Here is a 13,111-nt window from a genome sequence, read left to right as displayed (position 1 = left end):
AAAGCCTGTATTCAACAGCTGCTTCCTTAGCCTGCCTGCAGTCGTTTCACTTGTTATTTTTTGTGCTTGCTGATCTGTCAGCAGGGCACCCACCTCATTCAGTGGGCCTACATTGCCTCTGCTGTTAGTTTAATCTGCCACGGATTGGAAAAGCTCTTCCTGTTGTCCTTGACCCCTCTCGCCAGGTTTAATTCTAAGGAGGCCTCAGCTTTCCTAGTTGCCTCCCTACACCCTCTAACAACAGCCTGATATTCTCCCCAAGTGGCCAGCCCCCTCTCATTCATGTCAAAAGTGGTCTGAACAGGTGATTACAATGATACCTTCTAATTATATGATCTCCAATACTCAATACATCGTAGTTGCTCTCTCACATAAAGAGCAACTCCACCACCACGCCTGGCTGGCCTGTCTCTCCTGCAAAGGACACAGCCATCCATGAGCACATTCCAGCCATGTGAGCTGTCCCACCATGTCTCCGGAATTGCCACCAGGTCATCATCTCCTGCCCTAACACAGGTTTCTGACTCCTCCTGCTTGTTCCCCATGCTGCGCGCATTGGTGTGCAGGCATTTCAGGGAGCGAGCTGAGCACACCCATTTCCCCCCAGGGGTATGGGAGGCCTCCCAGCCTTCATCAGCTCTAGAATGCTGCCCCACTGACGCAAGCCCAGCTCCATCAGGTGATGAGGTGCAAACTAGAAAGGTGAACTTCTCCACTGAGTCCCAGTGTCTAGAGGAGCATTTAGAAGATACCAGAAGAGCGAGTGAGACATAGACTCTGTGCCACTATCAACCTAGCAAGCAAAAAGACAAAATGTAAGAGCAACACTGGAGCTTTTCAGAGTGGTATCACAACCTTGACATATCTGCTGGCCCAAATGCAGCGTTTGTAGGCTCGCAGATGTTTGCATGAGTGCATTTCTGAATAAGCTGCAGCACACGGACACAGAGCTGGCTCTGTCACTCACAGCAAAATAAGCTGTTGCCTCGGGCAGCAGAATCCCTTGCGCCAGTGCTGAGTCTTCATTCACTTGAAGTCCTTGGTTTGCTCTGTGTGAGGATTTTGGACTCCCTCGATTCTTTTGTGACTTCCAGGCTACCAGCGCCAGCTGACCTACAAGAGACAAGATGGTTCGTACAGCGCGTTTGGCGAGAGGGATTCCTCGGGGAGTATGTGGTGAGTTGCTATTTTAAAACAGAGTTAGAAAATTCAGTGTTTGCTAAATGGGAAAAATACACAATTGGCAAGGAAAGAAGAGTAATTTTCCAGCTTCCATCACAGTATTGCACGCAGTGGAGAATAGAAATAATCCTCACTGACTATAGACGTGCTGTCGAGTGTTCATACCAGGTGTACTATCATCATTTTAAGACTCAGGGGCAGTTAGACAGTCACATCTACTCGTATGTTCAGGCTTTGGGCACAGGAACTATAGTTAAGGATCATTTTTGATCTACTGGAATTAGGGTATCAATGTGTGGGGCATTTAAGCACCTACTTCCTCTGGGGAATGGAGGTTCACCTGAAGCTTGCGAAGGGAAATGTGCTTTCTCTAGAAATAGCAGTGGCTTCTCCTGAGATGGTGGGGGAAAAAGAACTACGAACAAACCACAGCAACGAAACCACACAAAACACCACCAAAACCCCCGTGGATTTTGCCAAAGTGCTTTATATCCCCTCCCGGATGACGCGGAATGATATGGATTTATGCCCTGGGAATTGAAGGGCAGGATGTTTCAGAGCTGAACGACGATGAGAACCAGAAATGATGAAACTGAGAAATCAGCTCATCTCGGTGATGTCCCCCTTAGGAAACCGTGGCCTTTAAGGTTGCACGTTACACCACATGAGCGTGTTAGTTGACTATAACGTCTCAGATGTAATAGTAGATTCTTATCTTCGTTCATCTGCTCGTGCTGTCATTTGGCCTCTCCATCTGCTCTGTGTTTTGCTTTAAAGCGATGTTATTTCGTGAACTCATCGTGAGGGGAAGTGCCACTTCCCAATGCTGTTCCTCACTGTGTCTATGATCGTCAACTTTTATCTCAGATCTGGCATCTCCCAGTCCCTCGATGTAAAATATGGTGACACAGAATTACTTAACACTTGACAAATCCCTTGCCAGGCACAAGCTTTCTACCCTCCCATTCCTGCGAGGCCTGTAAACGGGATGATTCCACCTCCCAAAGCTGGCCAGAGTTCACACTCGCTGCATGTCAGAGCTTTAGAATTCTAAAAACACTTCTGTTGATTTTTTAAGTCTCAATTCTGTATAAAACCCAGCGCAGCCTCACACTTCAGCAATGGGTCTGCATGTCTGTTTTCTTTCTTTAGTTAAGACAGTAACAGAATTGGAAAGTCTGCTCCTCTCTTTTATTAACAAACAATTCCTTACTGATAAGGATAATGATTCTTGGTTTAAAAGCTTTAATAATTTTGGTAGCAGATGAGCACGTATAAAAGGGAATTGAATTGCAGAGTGTGTCGTAACTAAGTTGAATATATCCTCCAGTTACACTTTTCAATTTAATTTGTTGCTCAATCCAGAAGTCTGGACAGTCTTCAGGTGCTGTTATATACCATTACTTTTTAAAAAATATTCAGCATTTCCCCAACAAGATTTTTGAAATTTGTGCTTTCTAAGAATGTTTCTTTTCCCCTTATGTACTATTCTGAATTGGTTTTCTCAGTAAAGAGGATACATTTGTATTTCCAGGCTAACAGCTTTTGTCCTCAAGTCCTTTGCACAGTCTCGTGGGTTTATTTTCATTGACCCGAAGGAACTAACAGCTGCCAAAGACTGGATCATCCAGCATCAGAAAGACGATGGTTCTTTTCCTGCCATGGGCAGGATACTGAATAAGGACATTCAGGTAACATTGCAGAAGCATTCTTGTCAAAGCACGAAGTGATGCAGTTTCCATTATGCCTGATAAGAACGTTGCACTTGAAAGGCCAGAACCAGGAGAGTTTCAGTTAAGAAACGTCTATCAGAGCGTACAGTGTTAGGTCTGGTTCCTAAATTTTGTACCCCGTATGCGCAAAGGACAATCAATTTGGAGCTGCCCCAGCTGGTATTACAGTTAGGCTTTCTTACCCAGTGGCCTTTTCTCCAGTTCTCATCCAGTGCTTTGTGTTTGTTGCCCTCCAGGGTGGAATCCACGGCAAGATCTCCCTGACAGCTTATGTGGTTGCATCTCTTCTGGAAACAGGTGTGACTTCTGAGGTAACAAAAACTCAGTTAAAATAGCTCTTGTGTTCTGCATATTCTAAAAAGTCTTTTAAAAAAAACCAGCTGCCATTCGCTGACAGTGTCTTTGGCGAGCTGCGCTCCTGCGGCGTGCTGGGCTGATGGCTCTGCGGAAAAAGGTTTCTCGTCTTTGTAATGAGACAGAACAGGAGCGCTGCAGAGAAAAATATAGCTGTATAGGGGTGTGAAATTACACTGCGTGATTTTAGAAACAGGAAAGAAAAATTGCTTCTAGGACAACTGGTGTTTTAGAGATTCCCCCTTCAACAGCCGGGGGAAGGAGTGGTGGGGGGCAAGTAGGTCTGTGCAGGTAGAGCTAGGAGACGACAACAGGAGGAGCAGTGGATGCTGCAGCGTGTCTTGGTGCTCTGTACTCGGACACAAGGACGGCGTTTATAGAGACTTTGAACCAGCCGGTGCGAGAGCGGTGTCTGTTGAGAAACGCTGTGACAACCTCAGCGCCGGGGAGGGCATTGCTGTAGAGCTTGAATGGCAGACCACGCTGCCGCCGCAAGCAGATGCCCCCTGGCCCCGGCTCTTGGAGTGGAAGGCCCTTAACCTTATTTTAAAAAATAAAGACATTAGAAGATCCTGCAGTGCTCACAGAGAAACTTTCTGCCTCTCTTTGAGCACGTCCCCTGGGATGTGATGTGATGATGCTCTCTCTGGGCTGCCCTGTGTCAAGACAGCCCTAGCGGTTTTATTTGCTGGAAGTGCAGTTTATGTGGATCTAATGCTTTTCCTAGAGGAGATTTGCAAGTGTTACTAATGATCTTAGCTAGGAAATGAGGAAGGGGAAGGTTAGTGCCACAGGGAAATCAAAGGAAACCAAATTACATCAAGTCCAATTAAATTGTTTCTATAAATTATCAGAGCCACGTTCCTGCATGGTGAGGTCATTGAGGGAGTTAATAAAACATGTTTGTTGGCTGCAGGGACCCCTGGGAACCTTGGCCTTTATTATCCTCTGGCGTCTGCTAGACGCTCCGGAGTGTCAGGAACACAATCAAACACACAGTAGAGAACTCGCTTCTGCTCTGTTCATCTGCTGCCTCGCAGGGGCAGGACATGTTTTCGGCTTTAGGGGGGAATAAATGTGTCTCAGTGTTAGCCTAGATCTTTCTCACTATGCTATTTGCTCCTTGAATTTGCGATGCATGGCTTTTCTTAGGGAAAGTGTCAGTGTCGTTCTGCAGACAGCAAAATGCACCTTTCCTAGATGTTTTTTTTAATGGGCACAACTTAATGAGAAATAAAGTGATTCTCACTTTGGAGATATAGAGGCTGGTAACATGTCTGGGCTCTTTCCCCTGAATATAGGAAGAAAGAACAGCTGTTGACAAAGCAAAACACTTCTTAGAGTCCAACTTGTATTCAGCAGAAGACCCCTACACTACTGCCTTGATTGCGTACGCCCTGACGCTGCTGCACAGTCCCTCTGCTGCCGTGGCGCTGCGGAAAATGAACAGCATGGCGATCACACGAGGTACGTCCCGTGCTCCGGATCCAGCCTGGCAAGTCCCTGCACTGGCACAAGGAAACAGCCCTTGCGTCTCGAGTGATCTGTTTGGGTTACTGGCGAGCGCAGAGCCTGTGAGATGAGGTCTTTATGGCACAATTTGATTTTGCAAGGCAAGAATTTTCTTGATTCTCTGTGGAGAGGGCTGAGCATCTTAGTTCCGCGTGCACAGCAGGCGCTGAGGGAAGGCAAGTGAAACCCTGGCTCTGCGATGACTTTCCTGTCAATACGACAGTTTGCCTTGGAAAACATCCCATTCCCTGATGGCATATTTTAATCCAAAACCCAAGAATTACCTAATTTGTCACATTGTAATTGCAGAGGGAGCCTCTTGCCCACGGGACGCTTGTCTAAATGGAGGGACAGTGCAGTTCAGGGCCTGAATCTGTTCTTGGCATCAATACAACAGCAGAATGTGATTATTCCCGTATCCAGAGGCTCAGCTGCAGTTCTGCTGTGATATCACCCCTGTCCCACTGTCCTGTCTTTCTAGATGGCTTTACACACTGGAGCCTGACGGGAACTCTCGTTACCGATGAAGACACCTTCATGGGATTTAATGACGGTCTCGCTCAATCAGGTACCTGTACTGAAAGACAGAGATAAGGGAGGGGGCAGCAGCAGCAGGCTGCTGACTGCATGTATTCCGGTGAATTGTTTCCATTCATATACCACACAAATTTACCTTGCTTTCCCCCCCAGCTGAAAGAGCTGGTTAAGAGCAAAGAGAGCCAGAGCTAGATATGATCAGGACAGGGAGAGAGAAGGTGGTTGTGTGAGGAAAGAGCTTATGTTGGAAGCGCAGATATTTTTGGAAGATGATGCATCTTGGGTGCAGACATCTTTAAACTTCTTTTTTCTCTTCCTGCGTTTACTTCTCTCTTAACTTTCCTTTTTTTAGTTAATGAATCTTCATAGAACTTATCACTGGACCTGCCCAGATTCTCACTTCTAGGTGGCATTTTGATTTCTTAGTTCCTTTTCTCCCCATCTCTTTCAGTTGTTTCTGCAGAAGTGGAAATGACATCCTATGCCCTTTTGACGTACACGCTCCTGGGAGACGTGGCCTCTGCGCTCCCCGTGGTAAAATGGCTTTCACAGCAGAGGAACGCGCTGGGAGGATTCTCATCGACCCAGGTGGGCTGGCTCCGGACCTGCAGCTTCAGTGCACCCTCACCTGTAGAAATCAATCCATTCAGGAGTGGTCGAGGCAGAGTTTCTATCTAGAGTTTAGACAGAAACTGTGCCCTGATAAGAAGAAAACCTTTCCAGTGCCCTGTACTGCTTTCTTTCAGACTGATAACTTGAAAGGAACCTAGACTTAGTCCTTATAGATGCCTTTGACAGCAAAAGTGAACAAAACCGATTTTTCTTCTGCTGTCTGGATTAATAAGGAAGATTCTGCTACTGGAAGCTGGTGACTACAGCACAAGTTTACAAGTCTCCCCCTCTTCTGATCCTTAGGACACATGTGTAGCCCTGCAGGCTCTGGCTGAATACGCTATCCTGTCTTACGTTGGAGGAGTCAACCTCACCATTTCCTTGGCTTCTACTAATCTGGACTACCAGGAAACCTTTGAGCTTAACAAGATGAATAAAAAAGTCCTCCAGACGGCAGTGGTAGGTGGTTTTGTGTTTATGCAACCAGATTTTTGAAGCGATCCATCTGAGCTGGGTTCTCAATGGCAGCTCAGACGGGTTCAGTAATGGTAAAAGCACAAGTTAAACGCTGAGATCTCGGGACTTTCTGGGGTTTTACGGCTGGATTCTGATGCGAAGGAGGCAGCGCTCCAACTTAAAGGCATTTTTCACTGTAACTAATACCTTACACTTATTTTGTGCTGCTGTTTGTTTCTATCATTATAAATGCAGGTGGCTAAAAAAGAGTAAACCATACTCTCTTCATTTCCGCAGTCTCCTTTATAGCATTTTGTACAGAATAAAGCTAAAATCATATTTGTTTCCATTCTGAGTGCCATGTCTTGTCTGTGTCTTAACTGTGGATTCTCCTCAGATCCCCAGTATCCCAACGGGGCTGTTTGTGAGTGCCAAAGGTGAAGGCTGCTGCCTGATGCAGGTAAGGTTGCCGTGGGCTAGAGAAAGAGTCTGAGCAGGTGATCTCCGGACTCCCAGTCTGTTTGCTACTTTTTTAAGCCCAGTTTGCTATGAGTGACGCTTTGAATTTTTCTCAAAGTAATTTTATAAGGTGATGTTGCTTTAATTTGTAGAAGTCGGTGTGATTGTCCTGGGGTGAATCTGCCCTGGCAGAGCTTTCCCCATATATAACTGTACCGCAAAGCCCCTGGTGCCTTTGTGCTTGCCATTACCTCTTTCTGAAGGGATCTGCTGTTTATGTTGGCCTTTGGAGAACACTTTTAGATGTTATAAAATGCTGGGGTCTAATAAATTTACACTGATTTGTTTCATTTTTTCCCCTCCTTTCCGCTGCAGATTGATGTCACTTACAATGTACCTGATCCTATTGCCAAACCAGCTTTCCAGCTCCTGGTTAACCTGAAGGAGCCCAAGTCAGAGCAGCATCTTCAAGCTCCAAATCTCCTGCGGTCTGTCTCTCCAGATGAGAATTACTCTGAAGCCTTGCACAGAGAGAGGGCACGGGGGGATGACGATGACCCAGCGTCAGATCAGGACCATCAGGAATACAAAGTCATACTGGAGACATGCACGAGGTAGGAAATGCCAGTTTGCATCGTGCCCTGCCTGTTTTCAGAGACTGTCTAGTTGCTGATCAGCACATCCATAACGATATATTCATTGATGCAGGAAAAATACCTGTAAAATAAGATGCAAATTCTTTCTTGCTGCACTGTCCGTATCTCAAGCGGTGTAAGAACACCTCATGTACACAATGTCAACCGCAATTGTGGATTGCAGGACAGGGTTATCGCACGGACATTCATGAGCATCTTCTGCTGGCATTGATAATTTTAGTGCTAAGTTTATGTCAAAGGCAGAGAAAGAAGAAGAACATTTACAAAAGAGAAAAGAGGATTTTGTAAAGCCAGGTAGGCTGTGGCTTTTGACAAGTCCTTCCAAGAAGAATAGACCCTTCTAATTGTTTTTCCTCTGAAGTTTGTTCCAGATGTTTTCCACCTTGAGTTGTCCATGTAACCATTTGCTATAATCTCTTGGATCCTGCGTTTGTTCTCATTCTTGTCCTCTGTTTTCCTCTCCTGGGAAGGTGGCTGCACTCTGGATCTTCCAACATGGCTGTCTTGGAAGTGCCCTTGTTCTCAGGGTTTCGGGCAGATCTTGAGAGCCTAGAGCAGGTGAGATGTTGTCATGAACTGCAAGACATGATCTTGGACCAGGACCTGGCTGTAAGTGTCAGGGATTCCCTTTGGGGAGGATTAAGAAGCAAATGCTGTTGAATGCTGAGAACTGTCCAAAAAGGTGCAATTAAAATTAGGGGGGTGGGAGATTTCACTTGTCAAAAAATGTTGATCTGAAAGGAGTAAACAGATGTTCTGAGCAAGATTAACAAATTTACTGAACTTGGCCAAAGGAAGGTTTATTACTGAGCACAGTGCACAGTAATTAAACGAAACCCATTTGCAAATGCTGAAGTGCAAATGTGCTCTACCAGGAGCTGTTTATGGCTTCTTAGTGGGCTGTGTTATCTCCAACATCTGGATCCCATTTCTTTGGAGGCTCCGTGTCTTGGAATTTGTTGCCCTTTTTTTTTTTCCTCTTCCCTTTTGGGAGAACATCCCGTTTATTGCAGCCAGAGTGAGGTGGACAGAATGTGCCTCTTGCCCAGCCAGCCCTTAGGGGAGATGAACTAGAGTCCTCAGCTTTCCTTTCTGTTCTGTGGAAGCATTACGGCGTATTCACTGGTGGGTTTTAAGGATTATGTAATTACAGAGGTGTCAAATTCTTGCATCCTTGAGAACCGTTAAAGAGCTAAAAAGTATTTTGCTTCCAGAAGATCTCTTCGGTAATCGCTTTATCTTCGTTATGCTGGCGGGAGCACTCAGCAGGGTTGTGCTTTCCCCTGCTGGGATCTCGCGTTCCTATGGCAGCGGGTAGAGGAGAGCAGGTACTCCATGCAGCACACGCTTCTTCAGTCCTTAACATACAAAAAAGCTGCTTCAAACCCCACTGGTTTGGAAGTTCTTTGGGTAAAAGAGACTGTAGTTGGTGCCTTGATTTGGAGAGAGGATTTTGCACTTGGGAGTCAGCGCTGGGCCTTCTACTTCCATAATCAGAACTGAATTACTTCCTTTGGGCAGTAGGCGATGTAGCCAAATTGGGAAGGTTCTTGCATCTTCCCAGGGGAATCAGAGACAGAATCACAGAATCGACTGGGTTGGAAAAGACCTCAGAGATCATCGAGTCCAACCCTTGGTCCAACTCTAGTCTGTTTATTAGATCATGGCACTAAGTGCCATGTCCAATCTCAGTTTAAAAACCTCCAGGGACGGCGAGTCCAGCACCTCCCTGGGCAGCCATTCCAATGCCTGACCACTCTCTCGGTTCCCCTTGAAGAGCTGAGCTCCATTTTTCTTATTCCAAAAACCCTTTGCATGTGTAAAAATACAGAGACAAAGCTCGAGCACATATGCAGGTAGGCTGTGAAGATGTGGATACAACCCTGCGGTTCACTCCTGGCTATCGAATCACGCTGACAAAAATGAAATTCTTCCGCTGAAGACCTGGTGCCACCTTTGTACTTCGGACACCACCTTCAGCGGAGCCCCGTGCTTCCCACCGCTGCCTTTTCCCATTCTGCTCTCCCGGTGAGAAGGGGCAGGGCTGTAAATCACGTTTGCTCTCTGTCTCTTTGCCCTCCCAGGGGAGCCGCGTCCCCAGTGCGGACCCACGTGCAGCGGGGCCGGGTAGCGACCGCTCCGCTGCATGGCCAGGGCAGCCCCCGCTGCACAGCCACAAATCCTCCTAATAACGCTGGGTGTCGACAGGGTCGGGAGGTCACCCCGGGCTGCCGTATATCAAACTGCACCAGAAAAATGCAGCTTTAGCTGAGCTGAGCATTTCGCGGTGGCGCCAGCCTCTCCGAGCCCTCATAAAAGGACTGTCTGCAGCCCTCTACTGCTGAGTAATAACAGCCGCCATCAGGCCCCTAAAATTATAAGGACAAATTAAATTGGCCCTTTCCATATTGTGTGGGACTTAAACACATGTTCCTGTGCTTGTTACAGCAATCGCAGGAAGCTGCGTGCGGGGTTTTACAACTAGAAGCACCATGCTGAAGAAATTCACAGTTAGAGCTGTTGGTAGAAGGTTTGGGCAAATTTCAGTAGAAATGCTTATTGCTTTACATCATTCTCACTAATGCATCATGATAATTATGCTTTGTTCTCCTTTCCACAAAGTTTTCATTCTAAGATCTCAAAATTACTTAGGAACATTTAAAAACAAAAGAGCTAAGGAAATATCACCCCTGTGTCGTAAACGGAATTGTCTGCTGGAGAAGATAAAGGGACAGGACACTTTGGAGAACAGAAGTTACTGCTCTGGCCCTTCCCTCGCTCCCCAGAGTGGGATTAAAACACAGGAGTCCTCTTCCTAGTTTTGGATTAAACATCTCTCATGTGATAGGTGTGTTCTGAATACGATTGATCAAAACAGTAACGATGATTGACTGACAGCCCTTTTCCAGCAGAAGAAACCCCTGGGGTTTAGTGTCTGATCAGTTTTCTAAACAGTCTACAACCTTTCTTAATCTCTAATTTCAACCTGTTTCCTATAAAATGAGACAAAACTAAACCTGGTTTTTGTTTGTTGTTTTGGTTTTGTTCTGTTGTTTGTTTTTTTTCCCCAGTTACTGATGAACAAGCAAATTGGGTTAAAAAGATATGAAGTGGACGGAAGAAAAGTCCTTTTTTATTTTGATGAGGTAAAGACTCTTTTTGTTTCTTTAGTTTCTGCCTCGAAATAGTCTCGCCTTCAGGTACAACGAGCATCGCGAAGGGCTGAACATGCAGTATAACTTAGATCTGACAGCACAGAGAGCAGGAGATGAGATCTGATCTCTCTCTGTGCCTACACGGTGCTGGGGGAATCGTCTTTGTCCCCAGGTGTTCACTTAGGGACACACACTTCACCTATTGTCTCTCTCTTCGCTTCAAACGCAGCTTTCGTTACAATGAGTCTTTTCCATTGTTCATACAGATTCCCAGCCAGTGCATGACCTGTGTGAAGTTTCAGGCTTTCAGAGAGCACATAGTTGGGAAAACAGCTCCCGTTCCTATCAAAGTGTACGACTACTACGAGCCAGGTAGGTGCCTGTTTACCTCGGCTTCTGCCGGCGCTGGGGCTCTCGGCACGAGGCTCAGCTGGGATCTCTGCTCTCGCTGACCTGCAGCTTTCGAGGCCACTCGTTTCTACAACGTGAGCGAGAACAGCCCCTTGGCCCGGGAGCTCTGCGACGGGCCCACGTGCAACGAGGTGGAGAGCTCAGCCAGCCAGTGGGTTGGTAAGTTGCACCAAAGCCAAGCAGACTTACGGTTTTTTTTGAAAATGGAACCCACAGACAAACCTTCCAGGAGTTCAGAACTCAAAATTATACTTAGAGCAATGCTCTGTTTCAGTATCACAGTATGTTTGGGATTGGAAGGGACCTCAAAAGATCATCTAGTCCAATCCCCCTGCTAGAGCAGGAATGCGCAGGTGAGGTCGCACAGGAACATGTCCAGGCGGGTTTGAATGTCTCCAGAGAAGGAGACTCCACAACCCCCCTGGGCAGCCTGTTCCAGGCTCTGACACCCTTACTGAGAAGAAGTTTTTTCTCAAATTTAAGTGGAACCTCTTGTGTTCCAGCTTGATCCCATTACCCCTTGTCCTATCATTGTTTGCCACCAAGAAGAGCCTGGCTCCATCCTCATGGCACTCACCCTTTAGATATTTATAAACATTAATAAGGTCACCCCTCAGTCTCCTCTTCTCCAAACTAAAGAGCCCCAGCTCCCTCAGCCTTTCTTCATAAGGGAGATGCTCCACTCCCTTAATCATCTTTGTTGCCCTACGCTGGACCCTCTCCAGCAGTTCCCTGTCCTGCTGGAACTGAGGGGCCACAACTGGACACAATATTCCAGGTGTGGTCTCCCCAGGGCGGAGTAGAGGGGCAGGAGAACCTCTCTCGATCTACTAACCACCCCCCTTCTAATACACCCCAGGTACCATTGGCTTCCTGGCCACAAGGGCCCAGTGCTGGCTCATGGTCACCCTGCTGTCCACCAGGACCCCCGGGTCCCTTTCCCCTACACTGCTCTCTAATATGTAATTTCCCAACCTATACTGGAACCTGGGGTTGTTCCTGTATCTGTGTTAGTAGCAGTTTTACAAAGGTCTGTGGGGTAGCAGACCAATGTATCCTGCTCTTCAGTCACCAAAGCGACTGTGATTTGCTTCAGAGGCAAAATATAATAGACAATTCTGGAAGAACCTGCGCAAGATGAGATGTGTCAATAAACATAAAGGTAAAGTTTATTTAAAATGCAGTTTCATTTTCTTTCTCTAAGATATCTTGCAATAGATTCCACCATTAACTCTGGGAAGATGGAACAATTTCATGCATCAGTGAAAGGAATAACTTTCCCCAGAAACTATACGTTCCTTGCTGTCTTCTGTGTCCTACAAAATGGTTGTTTTATCCTATATCTGTAATCCGTTAGAATGCCGTTCTTTCAGAGAGACAGCGTTATTCCCAGAGCTTTTCATTCTACCAAGTTTGTAAATTCCTGTGCGCAGTCTTAGGGAACTCAGCATGAAAACTTATATCGGAGAAAGAGAAGAAAATTGCAGCCCCATCCTCCCCATCCCCGTGCTATGCAAAAATATCGCTTTGGACGAGTTGTTCGCTTTCCAGGCTTTGTTCACTCTGGACCGTGCAATAACATCTTTGGCTGCTTGGAGGACGAGTATTTCGAGCAGTGCATGTGTTCGCGAGACTGCGGCTACGACGGGGAGCCCGTGTGCGGGTCAGACGGCCAGGTTTACCCCAACCACTGCCAGATGGAAGTGGCGTCGTGCAGGAACAACACCAGGATAGAACAGATGCCTATGGCTCAATGTTCTGCCTGTAAGTTTCATTCAGTTCCCTTTTCTGTCACGATCTAGTTGCAGAACGCTACAAATCCTCGTCTAAGCAAATGATAATTACATGCATGGAGTAGGGAAAAGAGGAGAATTCAAAACCTCCTATTATGCTACGTGTACTACAGGGGATTGTTGTAAGAGCAGCTGCTTTTCCCACTTAGGTCAGAATAACTGGTTTTCTCTTCTTATGAATATGTTTTACCAATTAGAATGAACTCAGAGAAAATCAGAGATACTGTCCCATCTGAAGTGAATTATCCTAG

The 13,111-nt window shown here is 46.4% G+C and overlaps 1 protein-coding gene across 1 annotated transcript in view; it reads left to right on the top strand.

Moving 5' to 3' along the window:
* CPAMD8 (C3 and PZP like alpha-2-macroglobulin domain containing 8) overlaps positions 1-13,111 on the top strand; it is a gene marked incomplete at its 5' end in the record, with an annotated part of 40,165 nt that overhangs the window by 22,514 nt on the left and 4,540 nt on the right. Inside the window, 14 exons of the mRNA XM_080359186.1 lie at positions 1,095-1,176; positions 2,717-2,873; positions 3,152-3,226; positions 4,571-4,736; positions 5,263-5,349; positions 5,770-5,906; positions 6,234-6,389; positions 6,784-6,846; positions 7,221-7,459; positions 7,972-8,059; positions 10,573-10,647; positions 10,923-11,028; positions 11,116-11,226; positions 12,619-12,831. Coding sequence (XP_080215312.1) covers positions 1,095-1,176; positions 2,717-2,873; positions 3,152-3,226; positions 4,571-4,736; positions 5,263-5,349; positions 5,770-5,906; positions 6,234-6,389; positions 6,784-6,846; positions 7,221-7,459; positions 7,972-8,059; positions 10,573-10,647; positions 10,923-11,028; positions 11,116-11,226; positions 12,619-12,831 — 1,755 coding nt within the window. The remainder of the gene's footprint in view (positions 1-1,094; positions 1,177-2,716; positions 2,874-3,151; positions 3,227-4,570; positions 4,737-5,262; positions 5,350-5,769; positions 5,907-6,233; positions 6,390-6,783; positions 6,847-7,220; positions 7,460-7,971; positions 8,060-10,572; positions 10,648-10,922; positions 11,029-11,115; positions 11,227-12,618; positions 12,832-13,111) is intronic.

The sequence above is a fragment of the Nesoenas mayeri genome, assembly GCF_963082525.1.
Source record: "Nesoenas mayeri genome assembly, chromosome: 25".
Taxonomy (NCBI): domain Eukaryota; kingdom Metazoa; phylum Chordata; class Aves; order Columbiformes; family Columbidae; genus Nesoenas; species Nesoenas mayeri.
The sequence above is the reverse complement of the archived record's forward strand: the minus strand, read 5'-3'. Positions and strand labels throughout refer to the sequence as shown.